This window comes from Mus musculus, chromosome 8 (assembly GCF_000001635.26).
Source record: "Mus musculus strain C57BL/6J chromosome 8, GRCm38.p6 C57BL/6J".
Lineage (NCBI taxonomy): Eukaryota > Metazoa > Chordata > Mammalia > Rodentia > Muridae > Mus > Mus musculus.
This window is the reverse complement of record NC_000074.6, coordinates 80,606,200-80,632,043: the sequence shown is the minus strand read 5'-3', so window position 1 is coordinate 80,632,043 and position 25,844 is coordinate 80,606,200. Positions and strand designations below refer to the sequence as shown.

The 25,844-nt window shown below is 45.6% G+C and overlaps 1 protein-coding gene across 1 annotated transcript in view; it reads right to left on the bottom strand.

The window, feature by feature from the left end:
• Frem3 (Fras1 related extracellular matrix protein 3) overlaps window positions 1-21,005 on the bottom strand; it is an 84,519-nt gene extending 63,514 nt beyond the window's left edge. Inside the window, exons 1-2 of the mRNA NM_001167898.1 lie at window positions 15,810-21,005; window positions 13,747-13,839 (exon numbers count right to left, since the gene is read on the bottom strand). Of these exons, the coding sequence (NP_001161370.1) occupies window positions 13,747-13,839; window positions 15,810-20,964 (5,248 nt within the window). The 5' untranslated portion in view covers window positions 20,965-21,005. The remainder of the gene's footprint in view (window positions 1-13,746; window positions 13,840-15,809) is intronic.
• Between the last annotated feature and the right edge of the window lie 4,839 nt (window positions 21,006-25,844).

The following is a 25,844-nucleotide window of genomic DNA, read 5'->3' as shown; positions in this document are numbered from 1 at the left end:
GAGTCTTATCACTGACTACCTCTCTATCATGCCAAGCCACTCCTGGGGAGATTGTGTTTTGCTTGCGGCAGGTGCATCAAAAGGCCAGGATGTTAATTAATCTATGGCCAGATCTTAATTGCTGCAAGCAAGCCTCATGGGTGAAGGTAGAGGTCTGATCCCCAGTGTGCAAGCATAGGGGCCCTACACAAAACCATCCCTTAGGCTCATCACCCAGAGAGGTCTTGGCCAGCTCCCGTGTCGTTTTTCCTGGGGGAAGGGAACTAGGACACTGAACCTTCATGCAATCAGACGTGCCTTCCACAGGATGCCAACAGCAAGCTATCCTCTGTGCAGTGCTTAGCCTCGCACCCCACGGCATAACGCAGCATAATTTCTTTTAGAGCGGCAAACCGAATCTGAGGAGATTGTCCCGCCTCCACTGCAGCAAAAGCCTACGCTACCATGGCGAAAGTGCGGGCCGCACACTCTGCACCTAACACATGTGCCAAACACAAAACACACACACACTATAACAAGCATACATCCCAGGGCTCTCATCCCCACTCATCTTCCCTGAAGCAAGGGATAGATAGCCAGAGGGGCTATCTCTTTAAGGGGAATTCAGGGATCAAAAAGCGTGGAAAAATTTGAACGTCATGTCGAGCTGGTATCGGCTTCTGGAACACCGAAAGGATCTCCCATCTCGGCTCCATCCTTTGTGCTTGTGGGATCATCCACCACATCCACAGGGGCAACTGGATCAGGATCCTCATTCTTGCAGCGTCTCACCAATCTCTCCGGCACCCAAAGAGGTTCCGTCTGGTCCTGTGGGAACACACAAACAGACCCTCTCGCCCACGTCAACACCTGATCCGGTCGATCCCCAGTGGAGATGGACACAATACCTCGTGGTGATGAGACCATAGCCTCAATCACCTGTGTGTCCATCTGGGGAGTCAATACGAGAGTCAAGTTTTCACTAGTTTCCCCTCTGTTGGGCAATGATTTCCACACCCTTTTAGCAATCTGATTCACCTGCTCAAACACCTGCAGTGGGTATCCTGTTTGTTGTGCAAATCGACCTTGACCAAGCAGCATATCCCTATCCCATGCTGGATTTCCTGCAGCAACGTTAGCAGCTGCCTGCTCATTTGCAAATTCAATAAGGAAGGCTTTCCAATCTAAATACTGCCCAGGTGAAAGGCATGCCTTTACCAAGCCTGCCCAATCAGACAGAGTCATGCAGTGTCTATTCAAGGCCTCTACTTGAGCCACAGTATAGGAAGCACTCAGGCCGTATGTCCGCACAGACTCAGCCAAATTCTTAATTACCTTGAAATCCAGAGGCTCATGATATCTCTGCCCTGTTTGGTCAGTGAAAACAGGACATCCTAGCAAGGAGAGCCTAACTTCTTTCCAGACCTCCGGACAGAAGGTCCGCCCATAACCGGCTGACGAGGAGGCATAGGGAGGGGGAGCAGAAGCTAATTCACCTTCCTCCTCCTCCTCAACTCTGTTGTCCTGTCCTTTCTGTCCACCTGATAACACTGTGTCTCCTTTCTTTTTCCTTTTTCTTTTTAAGCCTTTCTCCTTTTCCGACATACTTTCTTGTTGCTCTGTAAGGATTTTCTGACCTGTCTTGACTGCCTCTACACACAGTTTCAAACAGTAACAGAGTCCATATATCAGAACAAACAAGACCAAAACTATCAGACCTACCCACAAAGGGTCAACGGGAGAAAAAAGCATAACTACACAGCGAGGATCTATTGATCACTACACTGAGGTTATCATAGTTCCTTAACTTGTCCCCAAACCAGGAACCTTAACTTGTCCCAAAACCAGGAACCTTATCGTTACTTTGTGCCTCCTTCCTGGCAACTTTATACTTGCCTCAATTTTATCCGAGGTCCTTCCCAAACTCCTGGGTTACTTTGTGCCTACTTCCTGGCAACTTTATGCTCACCTCTATTTTATCTGAGGTCCTTCCCAAACTCCTGGGGTCCCAAGTTTCACTCACCATGAACTTACCCTGCCGGCAACCACTGACTGCTGAAAGTTCTGAACTCGGTGGGGGAGTCGGTTCCCCGTACGGGCCACCAATTGTCGCGCCCGCTCTCGACCAGCAAGAACGATGCGACCACCAGTCCTTCTAACAGCAGTTTATTCAGTCCTCATCTTTCTTCTTTCTCTTCATCAGTACCGTTCCCCAGCTGAAGAGTTCTGAATCCACGCCGGATCCTTCTCAACAGTCTGTTTCACGGGAACCTTTATTAACCCCTTCTTCCCCGTTATGCAGTTCTGAATCCTCCCTGTAGCAGGGGGTCTTCACTCTTGCCTGAAGATGTTTCTTTTCCCGGGTTTCAGCACCACTCTTACGTGTGCCCAACTCGCCAGCAAGAACGACGCTGCTACAGGATCCTTCTGCACACGTTTATTCAGTCCTGATTCTTCTTGTTTATATCTCTCTTGTTTATATCTCCCTTGTTTATATATCTCCCCCGAACCCTGGGCCTCTCACTCTTTTATACTCTCAGTTCCCATCCACACACAGCAGGCCACGCCACCTCACCAGGCACGCAGCTTCAGCTAATCAGGGCAGCAGGGGCAAATCTCCATCAGACTGGATTCACCTGTATCCTGGTACACCTGCCCAGCACTCAAGATGTTTGTGTCTTATATGAGGAAGTCAGGTGCAAGTCATATGACTTAGCTGCAGTCCCTGGCACCTTTGGGACTGCCGCCACACCCGCTCCCCACACACACAGATACACAAACCACAACCTCCAAGTTCTCTCCACACACACACACATATACCATGCACCCAGAGAAACACACATATATTATACGTGTATACACACACACACACACACACACACACACACACACACGTAATTTTCTTTGTGTCTTTACACACTGTTTGCTATGCTACTTGGCCAACTTTATTTAATGACACATTGTTAACCTCTTTTCACATTTATAACTGTTGATTTATTATGACATCAAGGATCCATGGAATGTTTTTTTTTAATTAATTTTTTATTATTATCATTCATTCACCAGAAAGAAAATGTTCTTATTTTAGTTAGTAGCTTTCCAATGTTTAAATAAACTTTCAAATACCAATAAAACCCACTTTTACTAAGGTAAAATATGATAATAGCCATATGAACAAAATGGACAGTATTGTAATAATACATATTCTCTCTTTATTCTCAGCCTTTATCCACAAAAAAATATTGGAAAATATAAAAGGTCATCGTTGGGAAACTCACAAATACATCCAACTCTGCTCATCCCTTTTCATCCTAGACATCTCAGGGTGCCTCACCCTCTCTCCTCAAAATGTGTCTACAAACTTCTAGCCTTAAAGCTTCCATGGAATGTTTTATATTTAGTCTTATTACAGCAGTGTTTTCCCTGATTTGACAAGGAGCCAGAGAAACATCAGAAATATTTTATTTCACCACTGTGCTGCTCCTTAGGTACTCATGATTTAAAATTATTTTTATAAAGTATGATTTCAAATGAAATGTAATGATATCACTTTCTTTCTTCCATTTCCTTGCTCCAGTCTTTTGTGGCTACCCTCCCTTGAATCTCTCCCATGCTTCCAGCCAAGTGGATAGCCTCTTTCTCTTTGATTATTATTGTCAGCACACACATACACATACCTCCTAGAGTATAATGACATAGATAAGACAAATGATTGTGCCTAACAGTATGTTTAATTTGAGAAATCTCTGCTCCACCAGGGCTTTCTTGGCAATCTTGAATATAATGAAACTTACCTCAATATTAAAAAGAAGACAGGGGTCTGGGAACCCAGCTCTGTGGTAGAGTGTTTACCTGTGGTGGTTTGAACAAGAATGACTCCCATTCTTCTTGAATTTCATGCGTTTGGCAAGTTGTATCTTATATCTTGGGTATCCTAAGTTTCTGGGCTAATATCCACTTATCAGTGAGTACATATTGTGCGAGTTCCTTTGTGATTGGGTTACTTCACTCAGGATGATACCCTCCAGGTCCATCCATTTGCCTAGGAATTTCATAAATTCATTTTTTTAATAGCTGAGTAGTATTCCATTGTGTAAATGTACCACATTTTCTGTATCCATTCCTCTGTTGAGGGGCATCTGGGTTCTTTCCAGCTTCTGGCTATTATAAATAAGGCTGCTATGAACATAGTGGAGCATGTGTCCTTCTTACCAGTTGGGACATCTTCTGGATATATGCCCAGGAGAGGTATTGCGGGATCCTCCGGTAGTACTATGTCCAATTTTCTGAGGAACCGCCAGACTGATTTCCAGAGTGGTTGTACAAGCCTGCAATCCCACCAACAATGGAGGAGTGTTCCCCTTTCTCCACATCCTCGCCAGCATCTGCTGTCACCTGAGTTTTTGATCTTAGCCATTCTGACTGGAGTGAAGTGGAATCTCAGTGTTGTTTTGATTTGCATTTCCCTGATGGTTAAGGATGTTGAACATTTTTTCAGGTGCTTCTCAGCCATTTGGTATTCCTCAGGTGAGAATTCTTTGTTTAGTTCTGAGCCCCATTTTTTAATGGGGTTATTTGATTTTCTGGAGTCCACCTTCTTGAGTTCTTTATATATATTGGATATTAGTCCCCTATCCGATTTGGGATAGGTAAAGATCCTTTCCCAATCTGTTGGTGGCCTTTTTGTCTTATTGATGGTGTCTTTTGCTTTGCAGAAGCTTTGCAATTTTATGAGGTCCCATTTATCGATTCTTGATCTTACAGCACCAAAGTGTGGACACTTTACCCTTTCTTAGAAATGGGAACAAAACACGCATAGAAGGAGTTACAGAGACAAAATTTGGAGCTGTGACGAAAGGATGGACCATCTAGTGATTGCCATATGCAGGGATCCATCCCATAATCAGCTTCCAAACGCTGACACCATTGCATACACTAGCAAGATTTTGCTGAAAGGACCCAGATATAGCTCTCTCTTGTAAGACTATGCCGGGGCCTAGCAAACACAGAAGTGGATGATCACAGTCAGCTATTGGATGGGTCAAACGGCCCCTAATTGTGGAGCTAGAGAAATTACCCAAGGAGCTAAAGGGAACTGCAACCCTATAGGTGGAACAACAATATGAACTAACGAGTACCCGGGAGCTCTTGTCTTTAGCTGCATATGTATCAAAAGATGGCCTAGTCGGTCATCACTGCAAAGAGAGGCCCATTGAACTTGCAAACTTTATATGCCCCAGTACAGGGGAACGCCAGGGCCAAAAAGGGGGAGTGGGTGGGAAGGGGATTGGGGGGGTGGGTATGGGGGACCTTTGGGATAGCATTGAAAATGTAAACGAGGAAAATACCTAATTAAAAAAAAAAAGAATGACTCCCATAACCCATAGGCTCTGAGATCTGAATGCTTGGTTACCAGGCAGTAGCACTATGTGAAAGCATTAAGAAGTGTGACCTTGTTGGAGGAAGTATGTCACTGGGGGAGACTTCAAGGCTTCAAAAACTCATGCCAAGTCCAGAGTTTCTCTGTCTTCCAGCTGCCAAAGGAGCTGGATGAAGAAGTCTCAGCTACTTCTCCAGCCACGTCTGCCTGTGTGCAGCCATGTTCTCCACCATGGACCAAACCTCTGAAACTGTAAGTAAGCTCCAGTTAAGTACTTTCTTCTGTAAGTGTTACCCATACAAAGAAACTGGGCAACAAGGAGGTCCTAAGGGGGGGGTGCATGAATCTCACTCAGGAGGGGAAATTAAACAGTCATTGGAGGTGGGTGGAGAGAGGGAACTGGGCAGGAGAGAGGAGGGGAATGGGGTGGCAGGCGATCAGGTGGGGGGCATCAAGAGAGGTCTGGGAGTGAGAATGGAAATCAATTCGGGGGTGTGGTGGGGGAATTTCTGGTGACTAGCTGGAGGCTTAGAATAGGAGAGGATACTGGGAGTCTGTGAGGGTGACCCTAGCTGAGATTCCTAGCAGAGTGGGGATATAGAGACTGAAATGGCCACCTCCTGTAGCCAGGCAGGACTTCCGGAAGAGGGGGAGAGGGATATCAATCCACCCACAAAACCCTCAACTCAAATTTTGTCTTGCCTACAAGATGTACAAGGATAAAGATGGGGCAGAGAATGAGGGAATAGTCAACCAATGACTGTCCCAACTTAAGACCCATTCCATGGGAGAAAGCCAACCCCTGACACTATTAATGATACTTTGCTATGCTTGCAGACAGGAACCTAGCAGAACTGCCTCCTGAGAGGCTTCATCCAATAGCTGATAGAAACATATGTAGAGACCCAAAAAGAAACATCAGACGGAGACCAGGGAATCTTGTGGAAGAGTTGGGGATAGAAGTGAGCAAGCTGGAGGGATCAAGGACACCACAAGAAGACCACAGTGTCAACTAACCTGGGCCTCTGGGTACTCACAGGGCTTAGGCCATCAACCAGGGGGCATGCAGGGGCTGTACCTTGGCCCCCTACACATTTGTAGCAAATGAGCAAGTCTGGTTTCCCTAGTAAGTGAAGCAGAGTTTGTCTTGGTCTTTGTTCCCTACCATTTGATCTCCTGGACTGTCTGGTTGGACCTCAATGGCAGAGGATTTGCCTAGTTCTTCTGGGATTAGATGTCCCAGGGTGGGGTGGTACCCAAGGAGGGCTCCCTTTCTCTAGGGAGAAGGGGAAGGAGTAATGGAAGGAGGGATTTGTAAGGGTAGTTCTGGGAAGAGAGGAGGGCTGTGATCAGGATGTAAAGTAAATAATGATGATAATAATGATGATAATAATAATAATAATAATAATAATAATAATAAAGTGTGGCTGTGATCATGGTGTCTCTTCACAGCAACAGAACACTAAGACAGGCCTTAAGTTCAATTCTCAGAAACACACAAAAGTAATTCTCCTCTTATCTTGGGATCAGAGAAATCGCTCAGAAGCTAAGAGTACTTGCTGTACAAGAACCCGGGTTTGGTTCTGAGCACCCAAATTGGGCAGCTCACAACCATATCTACATTCAGTTTCACGGAGCTGACGCTCTCTTTCTGCCTCTTTGGGTACCTGCATGCATGTGGTTCACATATATACAGTAGGCTCATGTGCACACATATACACATAAATAACCTGTAATTAAACAAGGAGACTGAGAGTTTACACAGAATGAACCTGACTTTGAATTCTTTAAACTGTAGAAACTGTTAGAACACAGAAACTGGTCTTATTGTCAAGTTTTGCCATTATATACTTGGTTTTGTAGTATACAAGTATCATCATATTTATAAATGTTTGAGAAGAAGAGACCCTTACACTCAAGGGCAATGATATACAAAGTGCCGCCTAGTATGTTTTGAGGTCTGTTACTTTATGAGCTGTAGAAACGTCACAGCTGATTGTGAAGCCAAGAACTGGACGAGCAATGCTCTCAATGCTGAAGTCTATACAGCATGCTGGTACTTCCTCCCTCTCCTGTGCCCACTTCTAACAAAGAAGAGAAGCTGGGCAGAGTTACAGAGGTGAGAGGAAATACAGCACACAGTGCCAGTGGAACAGCCTGCTGTGGCTTAAAGCTGATCTTATATAATCAAGTCAGTTAACTACAGGTTTTGAGGACTACATTGTTAAACTTATTTTTCAGTTAGAGGAAAGAAAAAAAATACAACCTTTGATCTCTGCACAAATAATTGCCAAGACGAGACAGGTTTAACATTATGTTTGCTGTGCCTCCAGCATCCATCAAAGCGCCTTACATGTGCTGATTTCCTTCATGGCTGTGGCTGGCATGGGATGCTCTCACTGCTGTCTACATCGCCTGGAGCCTGTGAGGCTTTGCTGCTGAGATGGGTGTTGTTCTGCATGGACCACAAAGGTCCTTGTCGGAGAGAGGGTGGCAGAAGGCCATCTCTGACTGTGTAGATAGATAACCCTTGGGGCTGAGAGGAATCAGGGATTGCATGCTCTCCTGTGGATCTCCACAAGGACAGACAAAACCTCAGCTCCAGACTGTGAGAACCTTCTCTATTTCTAACCACCAGAACTGTTGGGCAACAGGGTTGCTGAAGCCACTGCGTTTGTGGTGACTAGTTATACAGTAACTGTAGCGTAGCATAGTGTTATGTTCATGAACATGTATGTTCATGCTGTGACAACAAGCAGTTCTCAAACCTCAGGTCATCAAAAAATAGCTCATATATTTCTACAGAATTTAGCTGGGACCTGGAAGTGTCAGAGTCTGTGAACTGGAAGCATTCACAGTACCAACCTTGTGGGTTTCATAAAATTACAGATTTGTAGACATCTTGCCAGTATTTTCTTCCTTAAGACTGCCCAGATCACCAGAGACATATGCCTAATCCACAGTTCTGCAGGGATTCACTCCTCTGAGTGAATTCAATACTATATTTCCATATTATCATCATCACCATCACCATCATCACCATCATCACCATCATCATCATCATCACCATCATCATCACCATTGTGGTGGATTGCATATGCTTGGCACAGGGGAAGTGTCACTATTAGGAGGTGTGCCCTTGTGGAGGAAGTATGTCATTGTGAGGGCAAGCTCTGAGGAATCCTAGTGCTCAATCTCTCCCTGCCAGTGTTGAAGAGACAGTCTTCTCCTGGATGCCTTCTGATTAAGATGTAGAACTCTCATCTCCTTCTCCTGAACATGTCTGCCTGTATGCTGTTGTGCTTCCTGTCATGATGATAATGGACCAAACCTCTGAAATTGTAAGCCAGCCCCAAGTAAATGTTTGCCTTAATAAGAGTTGCCTTGTTTATGGTGTCTCTTCACAGCAATGAAATCCCTAACTAAGATGATCACCACCACCACCACCACCACCACCACCACTATCACCACCATCCTGGAACTGGGCAGGCAAGCAGTTAGATGTGAGGGAAACAAGACCACTGCAGATCTTGCATCTTGGTAGCAGTGTCTCCTGATGGCTCCTTTCATGTCTAAGCATCTTTGAAGCTGCAGTTAGGTTGTTCTGCTATACCAGGAACTCAGCTACCAGCTGCCACCCCTGTGCACCAGTGAAGGGGCTACATCTCCAGAAGCCCCCAGCGCTACAGCTTCTTCTCTTTCTGAGTAGCCTACATCAGTTTCTTTTGGAGTGTTTGCTTTGCTTTGCTAATGAAACTGCTCTAACTCTGCCTCTCCGTTGAATTCTTCCTTTGAGAAGGTGTGAGCCATGCGACCTATCCGAGACCCCACAGCCATTCTCCTTCAGTGTGACAGTGGAAAGTACATCACTAGACAGTTACCCATGGCAAACCGCTCATGTGACAGGAATGCCTCCTGCTAGTGTACCGGGAAAGAAATTACTAACAGTTCAGGTTAAAGTTTTTATTAAACTTTCCATTTGGAATTTTTCTTAAGATGGAAATTTTTAAAAACTTTATTATTTATTTATGTGGATGTGCGTACGTATGTGTGTGTGTGTGTGTGTGTGTGTGTGTGTGTGTGTGTGTGTGTGTGAATGTGTGTGTTTACAGAAGCAAGAGAGGTGTAGGCTCTCTGAAGCTGGGTTCCAGGCAGTCATGAGCTGTCTTCTGGGAACTGAACTCAGGTCCTCTGTAAGACCAATATGCGCTTTTAACCACTGAACCCTTTCCTGAGTTCAGAGTGGGAATATTTTAAAGAGAGAGAGAGAAAAAGATTAAGTTGGCTCTTATGGAGACAGAGACTAAATTTTTTGAAACTACCAGATAAGCAGTGTTTAAAGGGAACCCTTTATTAGCAGTTAGAATCACCAATAGACACATACCTTAGCTCTCTGCTTGGTACTCAGCAGACAGTGGGACAATTTATTGAAAATAAAAAGGATGAATAAATACATACTTAGCTTATAGCTACTGTGGTGGTTTGAATAGCTATGGCCTCCACAGACTCACAGGTTTGAATGTTTGACCCATGGGGAGTAGCACTATTAGAAGTGTGGCCTTGTTGGAGGAAGTGTGTCACTGTCAGGATCTTATATACTCAAGCCATGTCAAGTGACAGTCTCCTTCTGCTCCTGTGGATCAAGATGCAGAACTCTCAGCTCGTCCTCCAGTACAACGTTGGCCTGGATGCTGCCTTGATTCCCACCATGATGACAATGGATGAAACCTCTGAACTGTAAGACAACCCTAATTAAACGTTTGCTTTTATTAGAGTTGCCTTGGTAATAGTGTCTCTTCAAAACAATGAAACTCAAACTAAGACAACTATTCATAGGAGTTTTAGGCTCCAGTTATGAACAAATACATCCCTGATGTTTCAGTGTCTGCACTTGATTGTTCTGGTAGCTTTAACTTGTAAGGTGCTTCTTGGTTGGCATGGGAAAGGCACCTCTTTTTGTGGCTACAGCTTCCTGGATCTTTGGCACTTTAGAGTCTTACTTTGGAACTGCAGTTTTGATGTTGTCTCATTGACTTACTATGACTCCAATTTTGGACAAGTTATTCAATCCCAGTATTTTCATCTTAAGATAATGTTGTACCATTTCTTGTCAATCTTATAGGGAGGGCTACAAGTCCTAATGCATACACGTGCTGCCTGGTTCATAAAAACCACACTCAAATAGTACTCATTAAAAACAAAACAAAAACTTAGTATAGTGAGATATAAGGTACAAGATGCAAAACACATGAAACTGAAGAAGAACGAAGACCAAAGTGTGGACACTTTGCTCCTTCTTAGAATTGGAAACAATCACCCATGGAAGGAGTTACAGAGACAAAGTTTGGAGCTGAGACAAAAGGATGGACCATCTAGAGACTGCCATATCCAGGGATCCATCCCATAATTAGCCTCCAAACGATGACACCATTGCATACACTAGCAAGCCTTTGTTGCAAGGACCATGATATAGCTGTCCCTTGTGAGACTAGGCCGGGGCCTAGCAAACACAGAAGTGGATGCTCACAGACAGTTATTGGATGGATCACAGGGCCCCCAATGGAGGAGCTAGAGAAAGTATCCAAGGAGCTAAAGAGATCTGCAACCCTATCGGTGGAACAACATTATGAACTAACCAGTACCCCGGAGCTCTTGACTCTAGCTGCATATGTATCAAAAGATGGCCTAATCGGCCATCACTGGAAAGAGAGGCCCATTGGTCAGGCAAACTTTATATGCCCCAGTGCAGGGGAACGCCAGGGCCAAAAACTGGGAATGGGTGGGTAGGGGAGTGGGGGGGGGAGGGTGTGGGGGACTTTTGGGATAGCATTGGAAATGTAATTGAGGAAAATACGTAATAAAAAAAAATTAAAAACAAAACAAAACAAAACAAAACTTCTCCACCAGAATCTTTCCAGAATTATCTTGCTTCTGATGCTGCCTATAAACCACATTGCCAGAATCAAGGGACATCTCCTTTTCCAGAAAAAAAAAGGGGGGGGGGAATGCTGACTATCCAATGTCCATGTGCCATGTTCTTTTCTGAATCTGTTTAAAAAGCACACATTCTTTTTTTTTTGGACAGGGTTTCTCTGTATCGCCCTGGCTGTCCTGGAACTCACTCTGTAGAACAGGCTGGCCTTGAACTCAGAAATCTGCCTGCCTCTGCCTCCTGAGTGCTAGGATTAAAGGCGTGTGCCACCATGCCCGGCTTTACAATTCATCTCTTTAACAACTGTGCTTCTTCAGAACTTGGGAAAAGGAGGAAAGACTTGTTTTCACATTTAGGTGAGAAGATGGAGAGGAGGGATCAGTGAGCCCAAAGCACAGCAGCCTCATTGGAGTAAGCGGTGAGGACTGAGCAGAAACTCTGTGCCAAGTGCTTTCTGTGTGATCTCAACCGGCTGAGGTAGATATGAAGACATCTTTATGTCACTGGCGAATAGATGAGAACGGGGCCAGAAAGCCTTGTTTAAGGTTGCCCAGATGAGTTCACCCTCCAGCTTCTCATACAGGATGACTTTGGAGTAAATTGGTCCTTGAATAATGACTTATGATTTAGGCAAGGAGCACTTGTCCCTTGCTGGGAGTGAGGAATGACCTCTACTGAGAGAGGTTATTGAGTGTCAAGCAGCACACAGACATAATTTCCACTCTTATCCTGACATACTTCAAAATGGCCTTTCTTCTGACCACAGGATTATCCTGTCCCCTGCTGTGCAAAATAAATACCTTCTGTCAACCGTTAACTTCCTGTTTTGTGACTTTGAAGACACAATGGATAGACTCAAGTGCAGCAGAAACCAGCAGCTTTTTAATAAGTTGTCTTCAACGTCAGTAAATCCATTTTCTTCTCCATTTAAGAAGAGTAAAATTCCAGTAATTACACTTCGCATCCATCCAAGAAAATTAAAGAAGATTACACTGGGGGGGGGGGGGGGGAGGGGGAGGGGTGTGGCACTGTTTAACACATGCAAAACATATGCTCCACCACTGTACCCCACCAACCCCCGAGAAATTAAATTCTAATGTTAGAAAACCACAAAATTCACTCTGGAGCTGAAAATGCTGACCAGCTGGAAAGGAGACATTCAATGTTTGTAGGACTGTGAAAGGCAGCCTGGTTCCTGCTTGAACAAAGGCTAGAAACCCCTGTGACCCTGAAGGGACAGAAGGTGTTTTGCCCCACTCCTGGGCACCCGATCCCGCAGCCCTCCATAGATTTGTGGCCACCAGTCATGTAATGGCAATGTTCCAAGCCCCTCTAAATGTAGAGAATGTGACCACAGGTCATGTAGGCTCAAGACAGAATTCCATTTTAATACGGTACCTAAAGGCCTGAAGGGCTTAGCCAATTAAGCTTTCCTACCCAGACACTCCTCCATGCAAAAGGACTTAACCTTAGGCCTGCCCTGAGAAGTGGGGTACAGTTTTGCTCATCCACTTTCAGCCATGACAATAAACGCCTTAAAACCATGGACTGCCTCTTTTCATCGGGATCCGCCGTGGGGAGCCATGGAGAAGACCTTCTTCGCCTAAAGAGCTGCTGCTTAACCTTCCGTATAAGGTCTCTCTATGTTCCCAGCCATGGCCACCAAACCTAGCCCAAGACCACCGCCTCTGACAAGCCAAGGACTATCCCTGAGGGATCCAGCTGGAGCTCTTCTTTTTTCCGCCTGGGCCTGGGCTAGATCCAGCCTGCGGGCCCCGACTCCATTCTCAGCTCTTCTGCGGCTTCCAGACGGTGCCTGGGTGCCTGAGAGAGCCTGAGAACCAGATGGTCTTCTTGCAGGCTCTGGGAATCCCCAAGCCAGCTCCCACTGTCCCCAGGACCTCAGATTGCACTTCCTCACCGCTGGAGTGGTATCCTGAAGTTTCCCTATAGCCTGACACTGGTCCAGCGACAGTGTGGGGTAAGCGCAGTCAAAGCTCCTGTGTCCTGCCTCCCGGAGCTGCTCAAACCCTGTAGCAGAGCTGATGCGAGACTCCATTAACCCCACAGATGTAGTGTCAGTATGATAGACACCACCATAACCTGGGGTTTTAGAATCTCCTAAAGTTAGGATTCAGCTGCCATTAGGATCGTCGTACACATCAGATAGTCAGTTACTGCATCTTCTATCGCAGTCATCAACCCCTGATCACTTTCTCCTCTTAAAAAATGGCCTCTCAACTATTCTCTTTTTGTGTTAAATGTCAGCACTTCTTTGAGAAGATGGAGGAATAAAACGTTTACTTAGTGGAAACATTAGTTTGTCAAGAAGCACCGAGCATCGGATCGCAGTGAAAGCAGAAGAATTCACTGACTGGCATGCTGTGCCACTTTAATGATGGCAGTTGTGTACTGACACTCACTGTGGTGCCTTCCAGGGCCTTGCTAGACTTACCACGGGTTTCAACAGAGAAGTAGAAGGTATCTCTTGTTGCGCGGCCTCTGCCCTTGTTCAGGATGTAGTAGACCCGCATCTCATCAATGTCAGCTTTAAACAAGAACAGACACTGTAGTAAGTCACATGTGCACAACAGGAAAGGGGTGTTGGCAACTTGTGTTCCATATGGTGTGGGAAGGTAACATAACTTAAATATAGGTGGGTTGTTTTAAATTTTTTATTTATGTTTATTTATTTAACGTGTGTATAGTGTATGTGTATGTGTGTGTGTGTGTGTGTGTGTGTGTGTGTGTGTGTGTGAATGTTATGGTATATAAATAGAGGTCTCAGGCCAACTTGCAGGAGTCTGTTTTCCCTTCCTACCATGTGGGTTCTGAGGACTGAATTCAGGTCTTTAGTCTTGGCTGTAAGCACCATTGCCAAATGAGCCACCTTGCTGGCCAATAGGTCTGTTTTTTTAAAACTAGAAAGGCAAAAATAAAAGAACATTTTAAAGTGCTGTTGTTAACATGTGCTCTGGGATACACTATACATCCAGGGGAACATGCTGGCTACACATGTTTTATAGCATCCGGCCACTCTGAAGAGCCAGGTCAATATGATCTTAAGTCTCTGTATGAGCAGAGAGCTTGCCATAATGACTTGGACCTGTTAACTCTTTGTCAAAATTAGTTTAAATAACAGTTAATGTTATATCTTGAGAACAAAGAAAATGAGAATAAAGCTACTGTTTTTTTTCTCATTGTCTATAACCTTTGCTTTAAACAACATGTTGCTTAGATCTGTGGTTCCTTTTTATATTACTAATCATTAGTATTTTAATGACAGTTTGCTATTAGATTTCACCATTTTTAGAAGCAATCTAAAAACACTGTGGTGATTTGAATAAGAACACCTTTCCCCTCATAGGCTCATATATTTGAATGCTTGGTCTGCAGTTGGTGGAACTGTTTGTGAAAGACTAGGAGGTGTGGCCTCCTTGGAGCAGGTGTGCCTGGAGGGGTGAGCATTGAGATCTCAGAAGCCCATGCCAGGCCCAGCTGGCCCTCTCTTTGCTTTGTGCTTATGGGTCAGATGTAAGCTCTCAGCTATGACTCCAGCATTGTAACTCCCTGCTGGTTGTCATGCTCCCTGCATACAGACTCACCCTCTAAGACTGCAAGCCTCAATAAACTCTTTCTTCTATTTCTAAGTTGCCTTGGTGGTCATGGTGTCTCTTCACTGAAAGAGAAAAGTAGCCAGGACAAACCCTCTCCGTGAATGTTACTCTGTGACGACAGCCAGGTACATGTGTGTTGATGGTGGAACACTCCATGCATCTCTTTACGTCTCACGGGCAAACCTACCTAAAGGAATCGTGAAGAACAGCCCCAGGACCTCTGGTGCCACAGAACCTGGAAAAGCAGGGGCTTCTTTCTAGTTCAGCACTAGTATTAACTCAGAATTTAAAAGGGAAATGAGTCCTTTGTACACTTAGGCTAACTGAGTTCTATGAATTTTAATAAATTGATTATATTTCTTTCCTACATTGAGATAGGAACTTACACTGTAGCCCAGTCTAGCCTGGTATTTATTACCGACTGGCCTCAAACTTGCAAGCCCACTGCTTCAGCCTCAGTGCTGGGATTGCAGGAGTGAGCTTTCAGCTTCAGAAATTACTTTTGAATAGTACACTAAAATATACGATGCCATCATTTATATCTCAAGTCTAGATGAGAATTATCCTAAAAATCTAGATTCTACTAACAAACTATGACAATTGCCATTCCTAACTTCAAAACATGCCATCAAAATAAACATAACCTTATCTTATGATATATCAAAAGCTAAGGCGTAATTACAATGTTCATTGGTTTTCTGTTAAGTGGCTCTTCTAATGAATAGTTGAAAAGGACTAGTTTTTTTTCAATGAGTAATTTTACAGTATACTATGATTTCTTTTCTTTCTTTCTTTTTTAAATCAAAATTAGTGTCAGAACCATTTTACAGAGCTCTGAGAGCCCTAACCTACTGAGGGAGATAGACCACAGAGGCACCAGTAGAAAAAAAACCTGACTGACCTTGAGTGAACATGTGGGTGTTCTCATTTCCAAGGCCAGCATTGACGATGTAGCCATGCTCCGGTCCTCTGGTCACTTTATATGTCAGGAGTCTGTGGGGAACGCCCTGATGTGTTGCTTGTAAATACTCGTTGGTAATGAGGAAACCCAAGTGTCCAGTGTGAAGGAGCTTCAAGGCTGTGGCACCCCTGTTGATGCCCATCTGTGGGAGCCTGTCGTCAAAGGGGCTTATCTGGATCCACACTGTCTGAGGCACGTGTGTCTCCAGGGAAGTGTCTGGGAAGACATAGAAGCCTGTGTGGATTCCATCAGTCACAGTGAAGGAGAAACTGTCTTTGCTAGTCTCACTGCCATCGTGACAATAGAGAATCAGGCTCTTTGTCAGGTCCTTCTTGGTGAAAGTGGTCACAGGACGGCTACCATTATATAGAATCCTGCCATGGATGGGGATCTGTGTGATGGTAAAAAGAATAAAATCAGCTGGAGTGTCCTCATCTTCCACTGTCAGCTGAGAAGGAGTGACCACTATGTTGTCCCCTCTTTGCAGGGCTAGTGCTTGGATAGTCAAGGTAGGTTTCTTGTTGTCCTGCTCTGTGACAAATATTCTAAAGATTCTGGACTCAGAGTGGTGTCCTCCAGTCACTCTAAGCTCAAAGTGGTCCAACTTTATTTTATCATTTGAAATATGAACATAGGATATCTTGTTTCTGGCCAGTTGAAGCTGAGTAAAAGAAGCCATGGGCTCCCCAGGCTGGTCAGAGCTTTCCAAGTGGCCTGTGCTAGGAGCTCGTGTGATACTGTAGAGAAGTTGTTCACCAGGGCTGTGGATGTCACTGGTGTTAAGCAGTTCGGTGGTGAGGGTCATTCTGTTACCTTCTGTCAAGGTGACTCTTTTGCTGACTATCTCAGGGACGGCACTGTTTGAGTTGTCAATGGTGATATAGAAATAGCGATCTCTCAAAGTGTTAACACCATCAGTCACATCAAATTTGAGATCAACAGCCTCTCCCTGGCCTGTGTGGATATAATGGATAAGGCCTCTGTCTATTTCATCCTGGGTGAAATTCATTCCCACAGTGAGGTTGTGCTTTGCATCTCCTCCTGGCTTTCTCAGCCGCTGCAGAAGTCCCTGCTGAGGCTCAGAGTGGAGAACAAAACTGAGACTCTTGTTATCAGAGTCGAGATCTATGGCTTTGAGGATATGATTTGTGATGATCTCAGAGTGTCCAGTTTCTATTTCCAGTCCGTCATTGATGGTCAACTGAGGAACCTCATCATCCACCAAAATTACAGCAATGGGCACCGTTGTGTGAGTGGTGTGCCTGCCATCACTCAGCCAGACCTCAAAGCTGTCCTCCGTGCTCTCTGAGTCATCATGTTCATAGGCGATGGAGGAGGGCTCTTGGATCTCCTGCAAGGTAAAGCTGTGGATGGGCTTGCTGCCTGTGGCCAGCTGCTGTGTGATTTGTCCATGCTGGGGGAAGACCGTGAGTCGGAAGTGAAGCTTATCTGATGGGAAGTCAGCATCTACTCCATTGACCAGTGAGGTGTCTATGACCCGGCTCATCCCCTCTAATACCACAAACTCACGGGTGAAAAGTTGAGGCTGCTCATCATTGGTGGGCAAGATGGTTAGAGGGAGGAGGACCTTTGGGGAGAAGTTGATGCCGTCAGAGCAATAAAAGGTGAATTGATCTGCTCCTGGTTCTATTCCTTTGTGGATACTCTGTACATAATTGATGCACCCCACTCGAACATCCTTGACGAAGAAGGCACTGATGGGGTTGCCAGCCCGTGACACTTCTGAACCAGGAGCTGGTGCCAAGTTTTCCAGGTAGCCAGAGGATGGCTGTACAGTCAGAGTGCAAAGGATTTCATCTTTGGAAGTGTCTACATCTTCAATGTTGACATGTTGTGGGGTCAAGAGGTTCTTCCCACCTTCATATACGATGAAGGGCTTTCTTACCAAGACCTTGGGGGCCATGTTATCCACGGGCAGTACTGTTACTTCCACCAGTACCCTCTCCAGTATGTTGTCTCTCATGGCCCGGTGATAAGCATCTTTGGAGAGGATGAAGCTGAAAGTATCATGCACCCTTTGGAAGCCAATTTCACCACTAGTGTGAACATAGCTGACTGCCCCACCAAGGAGGTCCTCTTGGGTGACTTGCTCTGCAGGCCAACCATTCACTAGAATCATGCCCAGTTTAGGCTTGTCCTCCACAATGAAAGATAGCATCAAATCATTTGTGTTCTTTCTGCCATGAGTAACATCCATAGTGATCTCAGAAGCTGCATTTTCAAGGACAGTTAGAGAAGTAGCCAATACTGGAGTCCCTGTGATAGAAATCCCAGGACTTCTGTCAGCCACAGTGGGCTGCACAGAAACCTGGACAGTGATGGGTATATGGTGCACTCCATCACTTACCTCTAGGTAGATGACGTCACTGTCAGTCTGGTCTCTGCTGTTCTGATAAGAGATGCTCCCATTGATAACATCAGCTAGCATAAATGATTCTCCTGGAACCATATATTTTTTAAAGTACTGCAAGTGTCCATGCTGGGGACCCCAAACTAAAATGAAGAAAATTTGATCATCATTGGTGTCAGGGTCTGAAACATTAAGTTCACCTCTGCCAAGAATAAAGCTATCTCCCTCCAAGACAGCGAAGCCTCTATTGATGACTTTTGGTGGCTGATTGTTCAAAGGCTGCAGGAATACTGTGAATGTACCTGACACACTGTTGCCTGCAGTGTCTTCCACCTTATAGGTGAATTGTACAACTCGAGGTACAATGCCAAGATTCCTCTGTGGGGGTCGATAAGCAATTTTTTGATGATTGACCTGGGTTTGGGTAAAATGAACGATGGGTCTACCTGGTGAATCAGTGAGCACGATCTCTCCAGCCTGGACTTGATGGTTGCTGTCAGCGTCTGTTGGTCGCGTCAGTAGAGTGTACCACAGGTTCTGTTCATCTGAGTTCTGGTCAGTGTACTGGAGGTACTTCTGCTGGAAGGGAGTGAGCTGGTATCCTTGCACTGTCATTTCTAGGGTCGTTTCTGGAGATAGCTGAGGCTGCGACGTATCTGCAGGCTGGATGCTGATGGTGAAGAAGTGCTGGTTGGAGAGGTTTGGTGGGTCCTGGTCATCCTGCACATGGAAGGCCAGATGAGCCACTGGAGATGGGCTATGTGGTCCAGGATGGGAGAAGAACAGTCTCCCTTCCATTATGTCTCTCTGCAGCCACTCAGTCACTACCGTCTCATAAAGGCCCTCCTTTTCCACATAGTGCCAGTCACTGTACAGAAGGGACGAAGGGGGCTCAGCCTGCCTCAGCAGCATGTTGCCTGGGTGCTGGCTTGAGCTGTAGGAACCAGGGGCCAGATCTTCATGTGTTTCTTCCTCTTTTCCTTCCAGGTGTTCGTCTTCCAACACAAAGAGGATAGCTGAGTCCTCAGAATCAATATCGGTGGCACATAAGACAAAGGGGGATATCTGGACCACTTGCCCTTCAGTCACGGAGAGTCCCATGTTGGCGGTGAGCACTGGTGCCGCATCATCCACGGGCACGATAGTGATGGGGAAGAGGAAGTCCACCCGGTGGTGCTCACCCTCCATCTTGAGGATGATGTTGTCACTGTAAGAGTCACTGCCATCATGCTGGTACACCACTCTCCCTGCACTTAGGTCTGCCAGTGTGAAATTCTTGCACCCAGCAGGTGCCCCATGCACTACCAGCTGCCCGTGTTGCAAACCTCTGACTGCAACAATTTTTATTTCTTTGGAATTATCTTTATCACTGACCTGAAAGCTTAGGGCATCAGACAAGGGCCTTGCCTGGCCTTCAAACACCACAAGTCCTCCTCTGTAGCTAGCTATTGGAGCCAGCACATTCATAGACTTTACCACCACCATGAAAGCAAAAGGCTCAGAGGTGTCACCATCTTCATCCACCACCTGCAGTTTGAGCTGAAAGACGTGGTCCCCTTCTGAGCTCCCCGTTGGGGGTCGATAGGCTATTTTCAGCTCTCGAAGCTCTTTCTGGGTAAAGAAAGAGACTGGAAGGCCCAGGGGGTCATCTGTGTTCACCACATAACCCTGTCCACCATGGTGTCCAGGTGGGGCCTCGGGTACATTGAGAATGTTGAAGACTAGGTCGTCAGGGTCTGACTCGCTGTCTTCTGCAGCCAGCACATCAGGTGTCAGGGCTGTCAGTAAGGACTGTTCAACCTCCACTATCATTAGAGCCGCGAGACTAGGTATTGGTGCTGTGCTCCTGGCTCGCTTCTGGATTCTGACTTGAATTTGGAAGTACTCCTGGGCCAGCACCTCCACTGACCTAGTACCTTGTGACTCTGGTCCAAGCAGCTCCACTAGCATGGGCACATAGTCCCTGCTGGGTGAGGATGGTGTGGTGGTATGCTGGTAGCGTACGCCAGCCTGGATAAAAGCCTCACAGTCGGCCAGATGGCCCCTGGAGAGAGGGTTCCCAGCGGTGTCCACCAAGAGTCCATACTTGGGGAGTGGTCCGCCAGGGTGAGGAAGCACGGTGAGCCTGCACCTGCTCCTGGAGGCAAAGTTTAGCACTCTCCTGTCGATGGCATGGCTGCAGCCTAGCACTTTAAACACTTTCAGTGGCCTGTTGCGCGCCACCAACTGAAGCTTGGGGAAGACTACATTCACTTGCAGAGTGAAGGGCAGCACCAGCGTGGAATTCCCTGCGTCATAGCGCACCTGCAGCTGTATCCGGGTTCTTGTGGAGCTGGGCGAGCCGAAGTGAGTGTACTTAACCTGTTGGGCCCCGAAATCACAGGGAAATTGGTGCGGGGAGAGCGCGCCTTGGAGCCGCGGGAAGTCCAGCACTGTCACCTTGCACTGATCCCCGCGCTGCACTCGAATCACTAGATCCCGCAGTGGGTTAAGCCAAACCGAGCGGCCCTGTGGCACTTGGAACCCGGAGTTGGCGATCAGAATGCCAGGGTTCTGGTGACTACCACCATTAAGCGCTCCCCAGGGAGGCAGGTAAAGCTCACAGTGGGACACGTTTTCACTCAAGGGTACCCTTTCCCTCAGTGCACAAGTCAGAAGCAGGCAGGTGAGAGTCACTAGCAGCTGCAGGGACATCCCAGGAAGGCTCAGAGAATCTCCAGCCATAGTCCGATGGAATTCTGGAGTTGATATATCTAGAGGATGCCCACTCCAGTGGAAGCAGAGAGACTCTGCGGGAGGGCGGGGATGCTTGGATCCCGCCAGATCCAGGAGCTGCAGCAACTAACAGCAACGGACAAGCTCTCTCTGTCTTTTGCATTCCAAGTCTCCACCTGAGCTGGTGTCAGTGGCCCCCCAGATGTGCCCCAGCACACCGACACATAGCGAGCATGCAGGCACTCCCCGCCGCTTCCCAGTGTCTTTAGCCCAGTTACCTTGATTTGTCACAGCCTTGAGTTGCCTGCCTCCCACTGTCTTCTTTGGATACCCCTTTCTCTGGGAGCCACAAGAGGATTGTTCCTCGGGGCTGGGAAAGTGAGAGTGACTGCGCCTGGGTGAGTTATGTGCGTGGGAGACACCGCTGGCATGGTCTGTTCACCCAGGAGGAATAGTGTCTCTGATTGAGTGCAGAGCCAGTCTCTCTTACCGCTGACAGGAGTGCTTTTTCTCGCCAAAATTGAGTTTCACGTTGGACATTAAAAAAAGCTGGTGGGAGGGATTTTTGCAAAAAAGAATTTCCTGTCTGTCTGTCTGTCTGTCTGTCTGTCTGTCTGATGAAGCAGCTTATTCCAGGTCTGTCAATTCTGCACGTTCACAGCAACCCTGGTAGTTTCTTTGCAGGGTCTTTTTTTTTTTTTTTTTTTTTTTTTTTTTGCGATGAGGGAACAGGATCTCTCTCTCTCTCTCTCTCTCTCTCTCTCTCTCTCTCTCTCTGTGTGTGTGTGTGTGTGTGTGTGTGTGTGTGTCAGGGACGGGGCAGGGGCAGCTTCAGGGTTTGGAGAGTGGGGAAGCAACAATTTCCAGGCTGGCAAACTTGAAGAGCTTTTAATCTGTTCCCAGTGAATGGGTCTCACACAAAGCAATTGGGTGTGGGGGGTCAGCTTCCTGTGGCTTTCTTAGAATGTAGTTTCCATACCTGATCAACACTAGACATTAGCTGTTTCTTTTCTTTCCTGTTACTTTCTTGGTTGGAAAATATACATTAGCCAGGGGAGAGGAGGTAGGAGCAGCAGTGCCCAAGAAAACCCCACAACTAAATCTCTGTGATAATCCATTGCACGCTCGGAACCAGGCTTTCAAATGATGGCCTTTCCTGTCTGTGAGTGACGTGAGTGCCAGGTCTTGACTTGTCTTAATTTCTTAGGGACTAGAAGAATCTGGTCAGTCACTGTTCAAGATAATCCATGTCACCTGATTCCTTTTTTTCATGTCAGGGACATTTTAGTGACTGAAAATAGATGCATGCAAAACTCTTGGTTAAAAAAAAAAGCTTCAATTGGATAATATAAACCTGGGGGTTATATCCACAAATTAATCTTTCGATCTTTCTGCAGTGTTGCAGATGGTTAATTTACTTTAGCAGCAGCAGCCACTGCTGCTGCCATAGCCAGGACCACACCACTGTTTTTTTTTTAAATTTTTTTTAATTAGGTATTTTTCTCGTTTACATTTTCAATGCTATCCCAAAGGTCCCCCATATCCACCCCACCCCCAATCCCCTACCCACCCACTCCCCCTTTTTGGCCCTGGCGTTCCCCTGTACTGGGCATCTAAAGTTGGCAAGTCCAATGGGTCTCTCTTTGCAGTGATGGCCGACTAGGCCATCTTTTGATGCATATGCAGCTAGAGACAAGAGTTCCGGGGTACTGGTTAGTTCATATTGTTGTTCCACCTATACGGTTGCAGTTCCCTTTAGCTCCTTGGGTAATATCTCTAGCTCTTGCATTGGGGGCCGTGTGATCCATCCAATAGCTGACTGTGATCATCCACTTCTGTGTTTACTAGGCCCCGGCATAGTCTCACAAGAGAGAGCTATATCTGGGTCCTTTCAGCAAAATTTTGCTAGTGTGTGCAATGGTGTCAGCGTTTGGAAGCTGATTATGGGATGGATCCCTGCATATGGCAATCACTAGATGGTGCATCTTTTCGTCACAGCTCCAAATTTTGTCTCTGTAGCTCCTTCCATGGGTGTTTTGTTCCCATTTCTAGGAAGGGGTAAAGTGTCCACACTTTGGTCTTCCTTCTTCTTGAATTTCATGCGTTTAGCAAGTTGTATCTTATATCTTGGGTATCCTAAGTTTCTGGGCTAATATCCACTTATCAGTGAGTACATATTGTGTGAGTTCCTTTGTGATTGGGTTACTTCACTCAGGATGATGCCCTCCAGGTCCATCCATTTGCCTAGGAATTTCATAAATTCATTTTTTTAAATAGCTGAGTAGTATTCCATTGTGTAAATGTACCACATTTTCTGTATCCATTCCTCTGTTGAGGGGCATCTGGGTTCTTTCCAGCTTCTGGCTATTATAAATAAGGCTGCTATGAACATAGTGGAGCATGTGTCCTTCTTACCAGTTGGGACATCTTCTGGATATATGCCCAGGAGAGGTATTGCTGGATCCTCCGGTAGTACTATGTCCAATTTTCTGAGGAACCACCAGACTGATTTCCAGAGTGGTTGTACAAGCTTGCAATCCCACCAACAATGGAGGAGTGTTCCTCTTTCTCCACATCCTCGCCAGTATCTGCTGTCACCTGAGCTTTTGATCTTAGCCATTCTGACTGGAGTGAAGTGGAATCTCGGGGTTGTTTTGATTTGCATTTCCCTGATGATTAAGGATGTTGAACATTTTTTCAGGTGCTTCTCAGCCATTCGGTATTCCTCAGGTGAGAATTCTTTGTTCAGCTCTGAGCCCCATTTTTTAATGGGGTTATTTGATTTTCTGGAGTCCACCTTCTTGAGTTCTTTATATATATTGGATATTAGTCCCCTATCCGATTTGGGATAGGTAAAGATTATTTACCAATCTGTTGGTGGCCTTTTTCTCTTATTGACGGTGTCTTTTGCTTTGTAGAAGCTTTGCAAAACCAAGAATACCTTATGAGCTTGAAAGTGTTAATCTCTCAGAACGGCCACGGGTGGTATTTGTGGTCCATTAGAGCTGAATGCTACTCCACCTCATTAGCACAGATCTGTTCATATAGCAGGATTGTAAGAGAAGTACATTTTAAATAATGTATGTTTAAGCTTAATTAAGCCATGTTAACCCAGCACATCCAGAAAACGTTCTTTTAAACATGCATTTTTAAAAATTTAAGCACAGCTATAACTCCATTATGCAAGAACGAAGCATTATATTCCAAAAAGCTGCTAATTGCCTTACATAAAGAATGAGTGTCATAATCAAACATTTCAAATGGTTCTTGTTTGGAGACAGTGTCTCATGTATAGCTCAGGCTTGTCTTGAACTTGTGATTCTCCAGCCTCAACCTGTGACTGCTGGGCTCTAGGCATGCATCACGTTGTTTGATACAACAGAACTCTGTTTTTTAGGCTATGTATATTAACTCTTACCAACTGAGCATTTAAGATGAGTCTTTTGGTTCCTGTCTAAGCATCCCTTCCTCTCAGGCAGTCTCTCCACACTGCAGAAGTGGAGATGGGGAGGTGAGATGATAAATGAATCTTAGGTTTTGCTCTCTGTCCACCTCTGCTCAGCATTCACCTTTCTTATCATTTTTATATCTGGGCGGCCCCCACAGCTTGCCAGCTTATTTCTCCTACCTCTGACTTGCTCTCTCCTTAGGGCACTTTGGTCAGGCTTTAGACACAGAGAACAAACTCTTGCTCCGGTCATCAGTCGTCTTTATCGTTGATGTGGTCACACTTTTCTACTTCCCCTCTTCCTTTCCAGTCACAAGGCTCTGCGAGTCATGTTGCTAAATTTCATATTCATGCATGTAGCTATCAATTGAAGCCTGTCTTCCTGGGTAGTCTTAAAGCTCTATACCAGCAGGGAGAGTGTGGCAGTCACCACAGATGCCTAAGAACAGAGGAAAGGAAGCAACTGTGAGGTAGTAATGACTGATTATAAAATTTAGGCATTCATCAGAAGGAACCAGTACAGCAGGTATAACTTTTCTCCTTTCCCTGAATGCACCACTCCTTTCCCAGAATGCACCAGCTCATTAGAAACTGCTGTCAACTGTGCTTAGACTTCTCAGACTTGTTTTCTAGCCAAATCTTCGTTTCCAAAGAGTAATTTCTTCTATCCATGTTGCATCTCTGTATTTCATCACCTCACATTTATCCTTTGAACCTGAGCTGCATTCCAAATCTATCATTAAGCAGGAGAGAAACAAAACAAAATGATAAAGCATATGCTCTGATCATATCTTATAAGTCCTACATCATGTGACTCCTGCAGAAACCTTGCAAAGTGGCTACATCTTGTCTCTAATTTATATTCAATAAAGAATACCACTTCATCCAGTGGCCACAAGAGCTAAATGGATTACTCCTCATAAAAGGATTCTTCGAATACTGCCAAGCACACAGTAAGCACTCAATAAATGTAAGATATTACTGTAATTACAGATAGGAAATTGAGATTTATAGGCATTAGACAGAAAAATTCTACCTTGTAAATTAATTCCACTGTCACCAAAAGTGTGTCCCACAGGAAAAGACTCCTTATATACCCTTAACATTCTAACAGGACTTTTTGTCATGTACCATTGCATAAGTAATTGGCTGTGCTCTGACGTACATAGAATGAATGACATTCAATAAGGTAAGGGGAGATATCCTGTCCAAATATCCTGCATGTGTTTGGCACAGAGACAAGCTACTTTTAGAACGGTCACGGTCACACTCAGCTTCAAGGAGAATGACTGAGCACAGGTAAGACAGGTTCTGTCCATCCAGCGAGGAGACTACAACAGTGTCTCCTAATTCTACAGGTGATTCCAGTCAAGACTAATTCTACTGACGCGCATCAAAAGTATTTTCCTCTACCAGCTGAGGAAATGAGAGGGCTTAGACC